The sequence below is a fragment of the Podarcis muralis genome, chromosome Z, assembly GCF_964188315.1.
Source record: "Podarcis muralis chromosome Z, rPodMur119.hap1.1, whole genome shotgun sequence".
Taxonomy (NCBI): domain Eukaryota; kingdom Metazoa; phylum Chordata; class Lepidosauria; order Squamata; family Lacertidae; genus Podarcis; species Podarcis muralis.
The window spans coordinates 39,901,850-39,919,668 of record NC_135673.1 but is presented as its reverse complement, the minus strand read 5'-3'; the positions used below and the strand labels follow the sequence as shown (position 1 = coordinate 39,919,668).

General features: G+C 47.7%; 2 protein-coding genes and 1 non-coding gene across 4 annotated transcripts; 1 reads left to right on the top strand and 2 right to left on the bottom strand.

Moving 5' to 3' along the window:
* Nucleotides 1-1,675: 1,675 nt before the first annotated feature.
* On the top strand, nucleotides 1,676-8,199 carry SOWAHD (sosondowah ankyrin repeat domain family member D). 2 transcript variants are annotated; one of them, XM_077922267.1, is made up of 2 exons: nucleotides 1,676-2,459; nucleotides 6,415-8,199. In XM_077922267.1, the coding sequence occupies exon 2, from the start codon at nucleotides 6,584-6,586 to the stop codon at nucleotides 7,607-7,609; it is 1,026 nt and encodes a 341-aa protein (XP_077778393.1). In that variant the 5' UTR covers nucleotides 1,676-2,459; nucleotides 6,415-6,583; the 3' UTR covers nucleotides 7,610-8,199. The 2 variants fall into 2 exon arrangements, with proteins under 2 accessions (XP_077778393.1, XP_028571659.2); XM_028715826.2 differs by having other exon boundaries at nucleotides 1,676-2,474.
* A 5,958-nt stretch (nucleotides 8,200-14,157) lies between these two features.
* Nucleotides 14,158-17,542, bottom strand: RPL39 (ribosomal protein L39). Its single transcript, XM_028715412.2, has 3 exons — nucleotides 17,399-17,542; nucleotides 16,539-16,642; nucleotides 14,158-14,398 (listed from the first exon to the last, which is right to left on the bottom strand). Exons 1-3 carry the CDS (start codon nucleotides 17,525-17,527, stop codon nucleotides 14,350-14,352), a joined length of 282 nt encoding a protein of 93 aa, XP_028571245.1. The 5' UTR covers nucleotides 17,528-17,542; the 3' UTR covers nucleotides 14,158-14,349.
* On the bottom strand, nucleotides 15,506-15,637 carry LOC114589615 (small nucleolar RNA SNORA69). The gene has a single exon (XR_003704715.1). It is a non-coding gene; the product is annotated as a small nucleolar RNA SNORA69 (small nucleolar RNA).
* Nucleotides 17,543-17,819: the final 277 nt, after the last annotated feature.

Genomic DNA, 17,819 nt, shown 5'->3' with positions numbered 1-17,819 from the left:
TTGTCCCTAACCCGCCGGAAATCATCAACCAGTGCGACCAAGGCAGTTTCAGTCCCATGATGAGGCCTGAATCCCGACTGGAAGGGATCCAAATGGTCTGCTTCTTCCAGGCATGCCTGGAGTTGTTCAGCAACCACCCGCTCAATCACCTTGCCCAAGAATGGAATATTTGAGACTGGGTGATAGTTGGCCATATTGGCCACATCTAAAGATGGTTTTTTAAGAAGCGTTTGGATGACCGCCTCTTTCTGCAGGTCTGGGAAGGCTCCCTCACAGAGAGAAGCATTCACCACCCTGCAAAGCCCATCGCCCAGCCCTTCCCGGCTAGCTTTTATAAGGATCAAGGAAACAGGTGGTTGGTTTCACTCATCCAAGCAGCCTGTCCACATCCTCAGAGGTAACAGATTAGAATTGATACCATCTTAACTACTGGGATAGCTCAGTTGGCAGAGCATGAGATTCTTAAGCTGAGAATCACGTGTATGAACCCCACACTGGGCAAAAAAAAATCCTTCATTGCAGTATGTTGGATTACATGACCCTCATAGTCCCTTCTAACGCTACAATTCTATGATTCTATGTTAAGTATATTGTTGTTATTAGTTTAGCAATCCCCATTACATGCATTACACATCCTCCTCAAGCAGAACTGGTTTCCTGCATTAACAGCAGGCAGAATTGATTTGCAGTGGTGCAAAAACTCTGCCCCACCAGACCTACCTAAGCCCAGCATGGGGCCTAACTTGGCCCAAAAGGCAGTCTCCCTCCCAAATATACCCACCAGCCCCACACCTAAAATCAGGTAAGCACCATGGCTCAGTGGTAGAGGACCTGTCTCACATGCAGCTGGCCCAAGGTTCAGTCCTCCAGCATCTCCAGGTAAGCCTGGGACTGTTCCCTGACTGAAGCCCCTGACAGCAGCTGCCAGTCAGTGTAGATAATACTGAGCTTGGTGGACCAATGTTCTGACTTGGTATATAAAGCAGCTTCCTATGTGCCACGTGTGGTGCCAGGTGTGAAGCAGGTAAAGACATGTCTGCCAAAGGACACTCCTGGTTGTTCTTTGTTTGGCCACTGTCAAACAGCTGATCAGGAAGGGATTAGCAGCGCTAGGAAGTCCACCACTGAGAACCGCTGGCCCCCATCTGCGCTATATAGTTTAAAATAGTGTGATCCCCTTCATGGATCACTGTCTTTCCGTGGCGAAGGGGCTTGAATAACTCAGAGAAGCTATGAACTATGCCGAGCAGGGCACCCAAGATGGACAGGTCATAGTGGAGAGTTTTGACCAAACATGATCCACCTGGAGCAGGAACCAGCAAGCCACTCCAGTATCCCTGCCAAGAAAACTCCATGGACAAAGACAACAGGCATATAAAAGTTATGGTGTTCTCGAAGCTACTAGCATGAGTTTGACCAAACTGTGGGAGGCCGTGGAAGACAGAAGTGCCTGGCGTGCTTTGGTCTATGGGGTCACGAAGAGTCGGACACGACTAAACAACAACAAGTGTGATAAAAGTAGGCTTCCCCCAAAGAATTCTGGGAGCTGAAGTTTAGGACGTGGTGTACTGCTGAGAGTTGCTAGGAGACCCCCTGTTGCTAGGAGACCCACTCATTCACAGAGTGGTTTCACAATCCTTCTTTCCCAGGGAACTCTGGGATTTGCAGCTCTGGGAGGGGAATTGCCTCCCAGCAACTCTCAGCACCCTGAGCAAAATGCAGTATCCATGATTCTTTTTCGGAAGCCGTGGCTGCTTAAAGTGGTACCACGCTGCTTTAAAAATGCATAGTGCAGATCGACTCTCCGGAACCATAGAACGAATCGGCCCCGGACTGTACACTAGATAGGTAAGCAACCCCTAAACGGTTTTTAAGGTGCCAGTCCATTTGGGGACCGTTGTCCCTGGATAGGGGCAGGCTTTGGTCATCTTTGGTTTCCAGCGAGAAGTCAAAATTTGGCGCCCCCAAACGGATCTTCTCAGTTATGGGTCTGTTCAATTTTGCGGCGCCCTGTGCGGGAGAACCATCCGCACCGCCCTAAATCCGACTTCTGCAACTCCGCAGAAGGGGAGATGTACAGCTGCGTCCGGAGACCACCACCCTTTTGCTTCTCCCGGAATAAAAGATCGCTGGCTGTTTAAGTTTCTCGCCATGCGGAAGAACGCAGCCAGCATCACATGCGGCGGCTTAATCTATCCCAGCCAATAGGTCGAGAGCAAAGGTCACGCTGTTGCTTTTCTGCAGCGCTTCGAAACTCACCGATGGCAAACTTTGCACAAAGGAACTCCGGAGAGGCGCTGGCTGGAGACTGCGCTGAGACGCGGAAGGAACACAAGGCTCAGAAGGGGAGGAGGAGCCCCGAGGGCGGCTGCGCCTCCGCAAGGTGCCCCAGCGGCTTCCAAGCTGGGAAAGGCCTGGGGAGCACCTGGTCCGAGCCGCTGCCCCCCGCCACCCTGCAGGTACGCTTGGAAAAGGTAAAATGAAAAGCGTTGGGAACTTCCCCGCCCTTCCCAAACTGCTTCCTCATCCTTTACTGGAATAGCTAGGACTTCCTAGGGGGGTTTCTTTTTCAGGAGCCCCAAAAAAGAAAGTGTACAGGTGTCTAAACGTCAGCACCCAGGGAAGGTAGTTCGAAGGCTAAGTGGAACATGAGACGGTGGTTTTTCATGCAAGACGCCGGATCATTCTCGCGCTACGCTGAAGTCAGGGCTTTCGTGGCAGCGTCTCAGAGTTCGTTTTACAGACGGTCGCGTCAGGGTATGAACTTCAGAAAGTTGCCCCTTGGGATTCCCCAAAGAAACTCGGGGAAAGCCATCGTTTCCCGTCTTTAGGAAATGTTACTACTATTGACAAGGGTCATAATAAGGCCGATTCGGGGTATGCAAGTGGGTACGAGCCGAGGAGGTGCGTGCGTGCGTGCCCCGAGATCTACCTGCGGGGGAGGCATCCTCATGGTCGGAGCTGCTGCAGCTGCGGGCGTCTTTGCTTCCTCCTCCTCCCCTCACCTCCCCCGGTCCCTGCTGCAGACAGGAGATTCGCTTTCCCGGACGAGGCGCAGGTGGCACTTGTGGGAGGGGGAAGCTGCAGCCAGGTCACAATCCTGCGGGCGCTTCCAGAATCGAGGGTCAACGGTGGAGACGAGCTGGCTCATGCACCCTGAGTGCGCAGTGGTGTGGGGTGGGTGTGTGGATTTTGTCCTCGCTCATGGTGCCATATTACCCAAGTTCGCCTCTGACAAGGGTTGCCAGGCATTTTGAACACAAGGATAACTACTATTAATATAAATGCTACATATCAATTCATCCACGTGTAATTCCTACTTCAGAAGTACAGTAGATTCAGTTTAAAGCATGGCTTTCTCCCACTTTTTATCCTGCAGTCACAACATTCCTAGGTAGAAATTAACAGCTTGAGGGGATCAAAAGCATTATGTTGTATGTTCATTACATGGGTGAACATTGCAAACTGCTCTGCCTGCATGTTGTTGAATCCACACCTAAGACATTCAAGCTCAATTTGTGTGTTGGGGTCATGCCCAGAGCATATGAAATAAGAACAAAGGATGGTGCCCTTGAGCAGGTGCAGGGAGCATTTCTTTCATCACTGAATTGTAATAGCTTGTGTTTGGACTGTTGTTGTGCCACTATGCATTAGCACAGTGCAGCAAGAGAAAGCCGAGAGGTCTGAATTTAGGCCATTTACACATAAGTAGCCATAGGCAAACCAATATACTTGAGCTTAAAAGGTAAAGGGACCCCTGACCATTAGGTCCAGTCATGGCCAACTCTGAGGTTGCGGCGTTCATCTCTCTTTATTGGCCGAGGGAGCCGGCGTACAGCTTCCGGGTCATGTGGCCAGCATGACTAAGCCGCTTCTGGCGAACCAGAGCAGCGCACGGAAACGCCATTTACCTTCCCACCGGAGTTGTACCTATTTATCTACTTGCACTTTGATGTGCTTTTGAACTACTAGGTTGGCAGGAGCAGGGACCGAGCAACGGGAGCTCACCCCGTTGCGGGGATTCGAACCACCAACCTTCTGATCAGCAAGCCCTAGGCTCAGTGGTTTAACCACATATTACAGCTTAGTTAGCTGTAATATGGAGACAATTAAAGCAGGCAATCTGGTTCTGTCTCTTGGGTGTTATGTTGGAGGAGTAAGACAAGTGGGAGGCTATAAGGGCTGCTTTTCTTAGCTACCATAAAGTTATGTCTGTGTGAGTTATTACTGATAAGGAGGAGCTGCTTTAAAAGAACATCAGCCTACTTTACAGGGCTGTAGCAAGGATAGCTAAAATAAGAAGGGCTGTCCAAACAGAGAGCATTTGCATGGAGACTTGAGTTCCAGAATCTCTCTGATGCCCCCCAACAGAAAAATAACCCTGAAAGTTGCTATGTTGGCTGAGGAAAGAAGTCACAGATCAATAATTCCTGTTTATCCAAACTACGGTGGAAAGGGAATAAAGGAGAGACAACTGTGTTTGCATTTTAGAGCTTATTTAACACTTTTGACCATCGGAAAAGAAGTGTCAGAAGCCTATTTAAAAAAAATATTTTAAAATCAGACCAGAATTTGCCAAAGTGTATGCCCGAGGGTGCTGGGGCTGCCAGGTCATTTCCATCTGCTGAAATAGGTCTGAAATCAATAGAATAGGTGGGAGGGTGTGGGTGTGGGTGTGCAGATGTGCCCAGGGCCCAAAACGTTGGGCAACCCCTTGAAAAAGATGTTTGTTTCACATTGTATGCCTGTGTACCTCTCAAAATGTGTCTCAACAACACCAAGCAAAAGGAAACTTCAATTCATCTCTGGAGGAAAAGAAGTGGGTGTTGTTCTTTTTGGCTCCGGAATATTTAACCTGTGTATGTCTCTGACAAACAGGTTTTAGATTCCCCAGAGTTCCCTGAGAGGAGGAATTGATTATTGAACCACTCTGGAATTCTAGCTCTGCGAGGGGGAATAGAGGCTCTCCTACGCATTCCCATAGCCCTTAATGAATATACACTTTCCATCATTCTTTGGGGGAAATCCATGGGTGTTAAAAGTGGTAGGATAATGCTTTCAATGTATAGTGCAGATTGAGCCAATGACAGTGTCTCACCAGTATGACAATATTTCACGGCGTTTGACTTACAGAAACAGTCAAATTTCAAATAACTCTATATATGATGAATAAGCACACATCCCACCAGGGAATGGCGTAATAAAATCTGAGCCATCCTAACTCAGTTCAGAATTATGTCTCTAAACACCCTGATCATTTATTGGAGAAATAGTTCTCATTGTTAGCATGCTTGGACTCTTTCTTGAAAGTGGTCTCCAGAACCACCAGAGTCTATTTTATGCTCCATTAAAAAGACACAGTGTATATCAGCAAGCACTCATCTATACAATGCACAGTATATGAGATATTTTCACTACCAAGTATTGAATGCTCTGCAAATGCACACCCACCCATGAACATATTGTAAAGTAAAAAGCAAAATGGAACGAAAAGTTCAAAAATGTGAAGTAGAGAAAGCTTTACTTTGACAAAGGCTGCATTCCTATGCGCACTTATTCAGAGGGTCTTCTGAATAAGGTCATTCAGTGAGACTTACTTCTGAAAAGACATGCACTGGATTTCACTGTTAATTAGATCTGGCTGTGATAAATTTTGCACTTTGTCTTGCACTTAGCACAGTCTAATCTAATTAAGTCCTAATCTTAATTAAGTACACCCAGTGCCTCCTGCACTCTATCTTAATACAAACTGCGGGTTTGCAGCACAACTCCCCTCTATCCCCTGTTTGTCTTACAGACCAGCCTAAAGAGGAGTTCTGGAGTCTGGACTCCATGCAATTTTGCTCACTAATCTGTCACACTTTAGTTGGTTCTAATGAATGAAGAACTTCCTATGCTGCTGGGTTGTTTTTCTTCAAATGACCCAATCTTGCCGCCAACCATTGTTGTGAGTTTCAAAAACCTTATTGTGTAGAGGCGACAGTGGAGCAATAGAAATCTGCACTATACATTTAAAGCAGTGGCACTTTAAATAGTCATGCTCCCCCCCCCAGGAATCCTGGGAAATGTAGTTTGTTAAGGTGCTGAAAGTTGTTAGGTGACTCACTTAATTCCTTCACAGAAGTACAGTTCTCAGAGTGGTTTAACAGTCAATCCCTCTTCCCAGCTAACTATACAAATTGTAGGAATAGAGGTCTCCTATCAACCTTCAGTACCCATAACAAACTATCTCTCTGTGCTGCAGGTATGCATACAACCTAAAAGACCATTGCTTAACAATGGCAGTGTAGATTTGCAGTGGAACCCTATCCTTCTCTGGCCAGATGGTTGCTGCTTGCAGTTGTCAGTTTCGCAATAAGTGTTTTCTTCCTCCTTTGTAACAAAACTAAAGTTTCTGTTCCCCTTTGCATGCAGAATCAGGAAGCCCTGCAGCACTGAGACCTCAGGAGGAGCTTCCTTCTTATCTACACAGGAAAGCAACACATTGAACATGTGGCTCTTCCAGAAACTGACAGTGACTTAACGGGAGAGTCAGGAAAAACCCAGGGACTTTGGGGGATTGGTGCACTCTGGAGGAGACGACATGGCAGAAAAACAAAGGGAAGATGGCTTGGAAGAGGGACAACAGGTGCTTCCAGGTTTTAAGCCATGCATACAGGAAGACGCCACCCGTGCTCGGCCGCAGACTGCTGTTGGCAGCCAGTCTCCCAGGCCCAGCAGCCGGGCTGAAAGCTTAATTCTCCGACGAGGACAGTTGTTGTCCAACTTCAGCAGAAGCATGAACAGGTCAAGCAGGCGTTCGGGGAACTGGGCAACGGGGGTGGACACAGCCAGACTATCAATGGGTTATGGTAGCACGAGAAGGAAGGGACTGAAGGATAAGCTCTTCCAAAGCAGCCAGGCCAAACCTATGTGGGTGACAGCTTCCCATCAGGAGAGCGTTGTGCTGGACACCCAACCAGATCAGGAACCTCTCATGGATGGGAACACTGATGACTTGTCCTTAGCTCTGGATCCAGTGGAGCATGAGTGGATGTTGACTGTCGCCCAAGGAGACGCAGAGAGCATCCTCAACTTACTGGCCAAGGACCCCAGCCTGCTCTCCAGGAGAGACTTTGTGACGGGCTTCTCTGTCCTCCACTGGTTGGCCAAACATGGCCGCCATGAAGACTTGATTGAGGTGATTTCTTTTGCGGAAAGGAATTGCTACCCATTTGATGTCAACATGCCCTCAGCCAGTGGCAGACTAACCCCTTTGCACCTAGCCGCCCTCCAAGGCCATGAGATGGTCATCAAAGTGCTGGTGGGAGCCTACGGAGCCAATACAAGCCTTCGGGACCACAACGGCCGCAAGGCGTGGCAGTACCTCCGAGCAGATGCTTCCAGAGAGTTAAAGGAGCTCTCGGGGGCTTGTGAGGAAGACCTGGCCCAGCTAGGAACTGGAAACGCCAACAACAACTGTGCTCCATCAGCGCGAGGTGGAATTGGCATGTTCAAGGGGGACAGCAAGGAAGCCAAGGGCAGAGGACACAGCCAGAGGGCCACGCCCAGACTGTCTTATTTCAGGAACAAGTTCAGACAAGCCATTGCGTTCTTCCAAGAGCGTTAGATGCCTGCTCTGTGGTTGAGGCAGTTGGACCTGTTGGCTGTGAGTGGTCTGTAATCAAAGCCATTAAATGAGAGGCTGGGACTGTAGAAGGAGGAAGCACTGGAGGTGGCTGTTGTGAGATTGAGATATGTCGCCAGAAGGGGATAGCTTCAGCAAACCTGCCTGCGTTTGCTTTTTGGCCTCAGGTATGAGATCCAAGGCCTGAAATTCGGAAGGAAGGGGTGGGAGTGACAAAGGGGATTGGTGTGACAAAATGGGTAAGGCTAAGTTTGGGGAAACCCCTATTTGTCTCCTTGTTCCCCAGAAAGGAACCTGCAGATAGGGGAGGGGGTGACACAGTGGATTGGTGTGACAAAGTGGGTAAGACTAAGTTCGGGAAAGCCCCTATTGGTCTCCTTGTTCCCCAGAAAGGAACCTGCAGATAGGGGTGTGCATGCAGTGTCTGAAAGCAACTGTAATTCTGCACTAAGAAAAATAAATTCCGCAACCTGTGCAAGGTTTGCTCCTGTGGAAAAAACCTGCGTATTTTTCTCTTCTTTCTTTCATATTCCCAGAAAGAGAATAGGGGTTTGCTAACAACTCTCAGAACCCTGAGGACCCCTAGCTTATTCCCACATTGCAGGGGGGTTGGACTAGAGCAGGGGTCAGCAAACTTTTCCAGCAGGGGGCTGGTCCACTGTCCCTCAGACCTTGTGGGGGGCCGGACTATATTTTGGGGGGAAAATGAATGAATTCCTATGCCCCACAAATAACCCAGAGATGCATTTTGAATGAAAGGACACATTCTACTCATGTAAAAACACGCTGATTCCCAGACCGTCCATGGGCCGCCTTTAGAAGGCGATTGGGCCGGATGCGGCCCCCGGGCCTTAGTTTGCCTACCCATGGACTAGATCCCTGGAGCCCTTTCCAGATATACTGTTCTGATTCCCCACCACCGGTGTAGTTCTAGCTTAACCAACAGTAAGTGGGAATAACTTTCAGGGTGACTCCAGAGGATCATTCTCTGTTTCAAATAAAGGACTGGGGTGTTGGAGTCGGGGAATCCTAGCCAAATTGAAGGCTCTTTGTCTCCATCAGATACAAGGGGGCACATAGACTTCCTCTCAGAACTTGACAAGAACCAACTTTGAGATGTTTACATGTGTATGTAAAAAAAAAAAGGACAATTCAAACTTCTAGCACTACACAGCTTATGAAGGGGGTGATGGATAGAGAACCAAACTAGGGAGACGTGAACAAAATGCAGTATGATGTGCTCCTATGTGCATCTGCAGCCAGCCACACCCACTTTCAGTATACTCCCTTACAGTCCCTACTTCCCAACACTTTCTCTACATTGTGGCCACAGAGCTCTGTCACCATTAGCAAATTGGGCTTCATTCTGGAGCTCAGTTGGCCCAGCTCTGTGATGTCTGAAGCATCGGCTGCATCATCTTCAAGTACTACATGGTCTTCACTTTGTTCCAGGTGAGTACTCCTCACAAGGTGAAGCAGAATTGTCTGTCGCAACGGTTCTCAAAACTCCTTCCCTCCCCAGCATGGACCACTTGAAAATTGTTTGGGAGTCTTCCTTAATAGGGACGCGGGTGGCGCTGTGGGTTAAACCACAGAGCCTAGGACTTGCCAATCAGAAGGTCAGCGCTTCAAATCCCCGCGATGGGGTGAGCTCCCGTTACTCGGTCCCTGCTCCTGCCAACCTAGCAGTTCAAAAGCACATCAAAGTGCAAGTAGATAAATAGGTACCGCTCTGGTAGGAAGGTAAACGGCGTTTCCGTGCGCTGCTCTGGCTCACCAGAAGCGCCTTAGTCATGCTGGCCACATGACCTAGAAGCTGTACGCCGGCTCCCTTGGCCAATAAAGCGAGATGAGCGCTGCAACCCCAGAGTCGGCCACGACTGGACCTAATGGTCAGGGGGCCCTTTACCTTTACCTTCCTTAATAATCTTCATAATTAAGAGCATGGGTTGTGAGTTCGAGCCCAACGTTGGGCAAAAAGATCCCTGCATTGAAGGGGGTTGGAGAAGATGACCCTCATGGTCCCTTCCAACTCTGATTCTATAAGCAACTTCAGCTGAGCGGATCCCTCCCTCTTTGAGTGCCGTTTTGGCTACATAAGGATATGAACTCATAGATGACTTTGCTAGGACATAGGAAATTACAGCAATTTGCTGTGGTCACGATGGCTGGAGCTGAAGGGAGTCTAGCAACATCAACCCCTCCTTAGTTGCCCTCAACAAGCAGCTCAACAAGAAAGGAGAACTAATTTAACAATGAAAGGAACTTAACCCCTCACCTCAGGCAAATGTAACAGAATCAGAAAAGTAATGGCAAGGGCACTAGACTGCTGCTGCTGACACACCCACTCACATTAAAAGGAAATAGTCCTTCACACAGCATATAGTTCAGCTATGGGAATTCGCTCCCACAGGAGGCAGTAAGGTAAAGGAAAAGGATCCAAGGACAGTTAAGTCCAGTCAAAGGCGACTATGGGGTTGCGGCGCTCATTCAGGCCAAGGGAGCCGGTGTTTGTCCACAGACAGCTTTCTGGGTCATGTGGCCAGCATGACTAAACTGCTTCTGGTGCAATGGAACACCGTGACAAGTGCCAGAGCACACGGAAAAGCCGTTTACCTTCCAGCCTATTTATCTACTTGCACTGGTGTGCTTTTGAACTGGTTAGGTTGGCAGGAGCTGGGGCAGAGCAATGGGAGCTCACCCCATTGTGGGGATTCGAACTGCCGACCTTCTGATCAGCAAGCCCAAGAGGCTCAGTGGTTTAGACCACAGCGCCATCTGCAGGAGGCAGTGGTGACCACCAACTTGGGTGGTTGACCACTGTGAGAACAGGATGCTGGACCTAGGTGAACTAGGTCAGTTTTTCCCTAACTTGGGTCCCCAGCTGTTTTTGGACTGCAATCCCCATCACCCCTGCTAGATAGGGATGATAGGAGTTGCAGTCCAAAAACAGCTGGAAACCCAAGTTTGGGAAACACTGGACTAGATGATTCAACATGTCGCTTCTTACATACTTATCCAAATGAACTAATAGCAATGTACAAACCAGCTTGTATGTGTGGTTTAGTTGTGTTGGGAGCTGCATTCTTCCCAAAAGGATGTACCAGACAAACAAACCTTTGAGGGGCAGAGGGAAACAAGAGACTTGCCTCCAGTGCCTATTTTCAATGTAAGCACACTTCATCTGGAAGGCTCTCTAGGTCATACATTAATGCACTCTTAAATTTGCCCATTTTCCTGTTCTTCCGATCCAATAAGCCAGCACACATCTTTACAAACTGGAACTGGTTAACATCAGACTTAACTCCAAAGTCGGCTAGGAGATCTAGGCTGAAGAGGGAGCACATCATTATTTATCATTCTTCATCTTTAACTACCCATTTAATTCTGTCAGAATTTAATTTATACATTTCCACCTACAATATGGCATATGTGATTTATTAAGATCAGGGGTCAGCAAACTTACCGCACCTCGGGCCAGTGTCTCCAGCGCTGAGCATGCGTTGGGCTGGAGGGCGGGGGAGCGTGTGTCCTTATGCATGCGCACACGCTATTTCTGGGTTGAAGGAGCACCAGAAATAGCTTGTGCGCATGTGCATGGGCCTCCTCCGACATGGATGTGCACCGGAAATAACGCTTGCACGTGCGCAAATAATGCTTGCACATGCGCACAAACTATTTTCGGTGCTCCTCCAACCCGGAAGTGGGCAGCCGCGCAGCGCAGTGCTGATAAGAGCGGGCGGCGGCAGCAGGGGTCGCTGCGGGCCAGATAAACGAGTCCCTCAGGCCTTATCTGGCCTGTGGACCTTAGTTTGGGGACCCCTGATTTAGGTCCATCACGTTTGGCATGTGGTGTTCCATGCTGTGTCTCAAAGACCTTGTGTTTTGTTCCTTCGTTGTCATCATTGCTTTCTTTATACAGTTAGATCTCCTGGCACTGTAAATACAAAACTTACAAGCTCAACAGAAACCAGAAAGCTATTTCCTTGTACAGCAGCCTCTCCACTGTTTACTCTGCTTAACAGTACTGTACTGACAAGATGCATTGATTGCCTTCTGAGAACCTACAGAGTTCAACCAGCCTTTTTATTCTTTCTTCCCCTAAATGCTATTTGAGAAATACAAAATAAGTTTTAATAGAATCCGGTTATGTTTTCTTTTAAAATATATTGAGCCAATCCAGGCAGGGTGGGGAGAGCTACGGTAATTCCAGGGGTCTGCAAACTATGGTCCGGGGGCCGGATGCAGCCCCCTGGCTTGTAATTCTGGCCCGCAGACTCTGCCACCTGCTCAGTCAGTCCCCGGCCACTGTGGACACCTCGCTGCACGGGGACTGACTTCTGCGACGCTGGCGCAGCTTCTGGGCAGGCAGTGACGCTGGCGCAGCTTCGAATTGGGTGAGGAAGAGGTGCTGCCACATTTGCAGGAAACTGGGCTTAGGTGTCAGGTGCAGGGCTGCTCTCCCGTCTCCCTGCGGCAAAGCGGAGGAGACGATTGTTGCCAGATTTGTGTGGCGCTTGCACGGAGCCAGCAATTATGCACACAGAGACCTTGCCCAATATTGTGACCGTTGCGTGGTGCGCACTTACCCAGTTGTTGTGCTTTGGTGGGACGTGATGTCAACTTAACTTTTATGCAGAGGGCAGGCCCGCTGGAATGAATGGACCCGGGTTAGGCATGGCCACTCATGTCAACGGGTTTACTCTTGAGTAAAAAATAGGGGAGCGACTTCTGCATAAATATGCATTTTTTAAAAACAATATCCCGGCCTCCGGCAGTGTTTGAGGGACAGTGAACCGCCCCCCCCCCCCCGTTTAAAAAGTTTAAGGACCCATGGTTAACTCCACAGGCAAAACTGTGAAGTCCCACTGGAGGTTTTAAAGAGTTTGGATTTGTAAATTACGTCAACACCAAGAATATTACCAAGTGGAAAAACCATGGTAAATGTCTGAGTGCATGCCTGTGAATGCATTATTTTGTGTGTGGATGTGTTCTCCATCAAAGTGAACTGGAAGCCTTAAAAAAAAAGACCTTATTAGAGCAGAGGTTGGGAAATTTTGGCTCTCCAGATCTTGCTGAATGACAACTCCTGTTGCGTTCGCAAAGTAAAGGAAGGACTGGATCCTGATTAAAAACAAGACATGAGGCTTTGACCAGCAAGGCTCTCGGAGAAAAGTGCGTCCACCACACCCCTCGCCAGGCCATTTTATTAGCAAAAGAATCTTTTACACAGTGCTCGTAAGAACCAATCATATTTCCTCTGAGCATTTCATCAAACCCCACGTGGGGGAAAAGTTACACCACTAAAACTAATTAAGCACAAATATTTCTGGGGTAAATAAGTTGACAACTACAAAGAAGAGTATCTGGCAACCCCGGAGGTCATAAACAATCAGTACACATGATAAGGAGGATGGCCAGGAGGATAGCAATCAGTATCACCTTCATGTGAGATCTGTTTCCTGGCCCTAAGATTAACACCCTAAGATTAATATACATTAGAGAGCTACTTCAAATAAGCTTGCCACACAATCTTTATGGCCCAGGATGCCTGCCTGGCGAAGCAATTGCTGAGCTGCTGTGTACGTGACTTGTGAAGAAGAGAGGAATGGGCAGTAGAGGCAAAAGGGCATGAAAAGGACATGAATGTAGAATCTTATGGGATTTAATCAGAAATTATCGTCAATATATCAAACCTAGTCAACACAATGCTTTTATCGTGGACACGATGGCTTGATGTATATTCTATAAATCCTCATGGTAATCCCATCTGACCCTTACAACTCCCATCACCTGTGACCACTGGCCACAGGGCTGATGGGAGTTGTAGTTCAGCAGCACCCAGAAAGCTTTGTTTCCCATGCCTGAATTGAATCACCAGAATTTTGAGAGTACTTTCTTGTATATCATATAAAGTATTTTATATAATTGCACATAATCCCCTCCCTCAGCTTGTCCTTGCAGTGTTCTCAGATTCTCCTAAGAGTTTTTGGCAAGGGTTTGAAATTCACTGGTAGAGCACAGGTATTGCATGCTAAAAGTTCTCTGGCTCAAGCTCACATCTACTCCATGGCTTTTAAAAACTCTTCCCTTTTTTTGGTTCTTCATTGGTTACATCTGAGGTGCTCTACCCCACCTCTACGCATTCCTGCCCCCATTTCCAGCTTTTGCTTGGTACTTCCTTAGCCAAAGCCTATGGCATTCCAATCCCACTTCCAGCCGTGGAGGACGGTGATTGTCACTGTGGGGTTTTTTGGCCAGCTTGTTTCAAACTATTCACCCACCAAGACACAGTTGGAAATTCTCAGCCTTCAATGCAATACATGCCAATTTCACAGCTATTAGCCTTTTGCACTGCTGCCAGCTCCCCTTGTGTGTAGCAAGTATAAACAGTAAATCCAACCAGAAGTCGCTAATTCGCTAGACTATGTGGAATCTTATATTTATTAATGAGCTTCTCTCCACTGTCAACAAGAATTCAGCCAGTACGCATGGGACTGAGAACCAAAAGACATACGCTAACACAATGCTTTTCATCATTCAGTTTTTAATTCATTAATATTTGTATTAACAAATATTTTTACAAAGTTGGGAGACTGCACAGCACAAGACAGAATTCCAGCCCCGATAATGTGGCAGGTTGGTAGGAAGAGACCATTCTGGTGCTTGAGAGTTTGATGGAAGATTCAGGGTTGTGCCGGGAAGATTGGAGCTGCTTCTCTTTACAGGCCGAGCTTGGTCCTCCTCCAATGTCTCCTTTTGGAGTTGTACCTAGAACAAAAGGGACATGATTAGTAAGCAAGGCACAGCTCTGTCTCTCCAGCAGACCAAAATCCCAGGCTGTGTTAAGCAAATAGTAAGCAAGTGAACTGGTCACCCCCTTGCAAACTGCATATGGCACTTTTCAAAGGGACCCACATCTGCTAGCAGAAGAAAGTGTGACTTTCCCAGAGCCATTTGTGCTCCCCTGCTTCCTCTCACATGAGCACATATTAATATTGTACTATATATGTGAGATAATTTCAAGAATTCAGAAGGTACACATGCACATACCCAAAACCCTATGCACTAAGTACTGGTGCATTTCCTATTCTAACAAAATTATAATTTTTAACCAAAATAGTTTTACATTATGGGGGAAAATAAGTTTACATTCTAAACTTAGAATTTAAATATTTTAAAAATACTACCTGTGTGATTACCTTCCTTTTCCATCCTAATTAAGCTAACAATTCCCCTTCCTGTAGAAGAGGCTCTTAAATACCAGCCTACTTAATTGACTGGGTGTGGGTGAATTTTAACCAAAGCTTTTGACTTATCTATTAGAAATCTGAACCAATGTCAACTGGTGTCAACTTAAACTTGGGATACATTGTGGGGACAGCTCTTTGTCCCCAGTAATAAATAAAAATGAGTCTAAAACACCAGCCTTTGGGGTCTGGCAAACCACAAAGAAACTACGGGTGTTTGGAGAATGGCACACGTGTGTAGCAGGCTTTGGGAAAAGGTATGGCAAGAAGGCAAAAAATATGCACACATTATGTATCACTGACTACTACCTTTGTCCATGCAGCAGTGGCACCAAGCTGTGCACAGTGGATAAGAGATGTACTGATGGAGTTATCAATCAGTAGTTCTAGCCACTGAAAGTCTTCATGGCTTGTTTTTGTGGGGAAAGAATTCCTTATTATTGCACAACATTTAATTCCTTTTGAGAGGCCTGGAAAGATGGGACTTCTGGATTATCTTTCACTGATAGAACATGGCCTAATAAAAACACAGCCCTTTATTCACAACCATAGAGGAATTTCCTGTAGAAAAGCTTCCACTGGTCATTTTCACTGGAAGTGTTCACGTTGTTTGGAGTTTTCCTTGCACACCTGTCACTGCTAAAAAGGGAGTCCGATTTCACCAGAACAGGTGAAATCGATTCCTAAGTAACAGAATTGCTCTCAGCAGGGACATGGCAGTGCTCCCACAGAATGAAGCACTGTAATTGCAGCCTGCTTTGGGAATACACTTTATCTGGAAAACTCACCTCTGAACAGCTGATATTGGAGACAAAGCTCAATGATTCCAACACAACAGCCAAATTATAGCTAGTGGGTAGGTATGGAAAACCCATCATGCTCAAAGGAGGCGTAAAAAGAAACAGTAGGAAGAGAAAGTGTTGTTGCAAGAAAAAACACACACACACGAAAGATCTGGGAAAAACTGAGTAAGAACGGACCCTTTGACGCTGAGGTTCTAGGGTATGTCAATAGAGACCTTCAATATACAAGGCCTGCAAGTCACACAAGGGGTTGGTTCTGGGAGTCCATGTACAAAGGCAAAATCATGCGAAGTCAGGAAACCCCCAGAACCCCAACCCCCCTGCGTCTGTGTGCAGCGGGCCTTTCCCTCTGGGAAGGTTGCACAGTATCTTGGATGGCCCCTTCTGACCCCTCCCCCGGCCAGGCTCTCCGTGTGTTTCTAGCAGGACCACTGCAGTAAAAGGTTCATGTGAAGGTTAGAAACGAACAAAAGATGTAAGCTGGAAGTTCAACCAACCAACAGAACGTCCTGTCGCCAATAACAGGAAAGCACTAAAGAGAGTTCACTGTGGCATTTACTGTTCAATCAGCCAAGAAAGAAACTCATGGCTGCTTTCCTTATGGGCAAAGGATAGCATCCAGCACTTTCAGAAAGATCATGCCCATGGTAAAGAATCAGTTAGCATAGAAGTCTGTAGGGGACAGGATTCTGCATTGAGTACACTTACAGCAGGAAGTGCAAGCATGATGCAGTATTCCCAAGCAGATGAATGATAAACCACCAGGAGTGGGTATTTCCCATCCACAAAAAGTCCAAGGGAGCTAAATGCTCCAGCAGGACCCCAGTTTCCATGCCTGGAAGGCAATAATCCCCATACCTGATTTTATTGCCTGTTTTCATGCGGATCCATTGCGGGATGGGCCGGTTCTGCTTCTGCTTCTTAGCGAGAAACCGCTTGATTTTGAAAGTTTTGTGGGAAGACTGGCAGGTTGGAAAGAAAAGATAAGGAGTTTTAATTATTATTTCCTATTGGGGGCTCAACACCAATGCTCAGAGACGGTAGAAGATGCCAATAATCAACATCTGGAGGGCCATAGCTTCCCTATTAGGCTCCACTGTAAGACCAGGGAGGGATTCCCTTTCTGCACTACATATTTACAGCTCTGCTATGCTGAATGAAGCGGTCGGGTCTTCCCAAAAAAAGAATCTCGGGAGCTGGAGTTTGTTAAGGTTGCTGAGAGTTGTTTAAACCACGTTAGGAATAAAAGCTCTCCGAGGGGAACAGGGGTCTCAAGCAAGGCTCAGGCATCCTAAGCAAACTACAGCACCCAGGATCCTTCTGGGGAAGCTGTGGCCGTTTGAGGTTGCGTGATGCTGCCGCCAATTCTAACAGTGCAGTTGGGGCGAAGGGGAGGCAACTCAGCCCAAAAGTTTACACGGCGAGCTCCTCAGTCTCTCGGAGTGCAACCTACCTCTCGGGGTTGTTGTGAAGATAAGAATATTATGGGATATTGGGCCTGCCGTCCTTTCCCTCCCATCTATTTTGTACTGGGCTCCCCCCCGCCTCCCCTTGCAATGAACGAACCAGGATATCAGGGAACCCTTCCCCTCCCCCAAATAGCTACTAGACTTCTGGGGTTTGGACGAGGACGGGCGTCTCACACTAATTCTACGCGGGGTGCCACGGGGATGGTTAGCAAAGCTGCCCCAGCGGAGGATGGCAACGGATTAACTTACCATACTGAAGCACCACGAACCGCTCACCACAATGGCTACAAACGAAAAGAGGAAGAGGAAGCGGCGCAGAGGCTGATGGGGGAAAGAGGCGGCGTCAGGAAACGGTGCTAGATGGCCTCCAGGGTACATACGCGGAAGTGCCGTCAAAAGACGGCAGCGCCCTCTGGCGGCTCCAGGAGGCCGTTGCAGACTTCCGAGCGAACACGTGCGTGTTTATTAAAAAGTGTGTTTTGAGCTTTGCAACCCTTAAAGCAGTGGTTTTCATCCAGTGTGCTGTGACACCTTGGGATGGGGTGCTTTGAAGGATGGTCATGGGTGACGCAAGCAACACTAGCCTCTGTCCCTCTTTCCTTCCCTCCCTCCTCTGATGCCCTCTTGCATCTCTGCCCCCCCCCCCCCGGCTTGCACACCCGTTTGTTCC

Excerpts from the sequence above, each read along its gene's own strand:
- SOWAHD (XM_077922267.1), top strand. The coding sequence starts at position 6,584 with ATGGCAGAAAAACAAAGGGAAGATGGCTTGGAAGAGGGACAACAGGTG.
- RPL39 (XM_028715412.2), bottom strand. The coding sequence starts at position 17,527 with ATGTACCCTGGAGGCCATCTAGCACCGTTTCCTGACGCCGCCTCTTTC. Across the intron at positions 16,643-17,398 it reads GTTCGTGGTGCTTCAGTATG|TCTTCCCACAAAACTTTCAA; the intron begins GTAAGTTAATCC and ends CCAACCTGCCAG. Across the intron at positions 14,399-16,538 it reads AAAACAGGCAATAAAATCAG|GTACAACTCCAAAAGGAGAC; the intron begins GTATGGGGATTA and ends CTTTTGTTCTAG.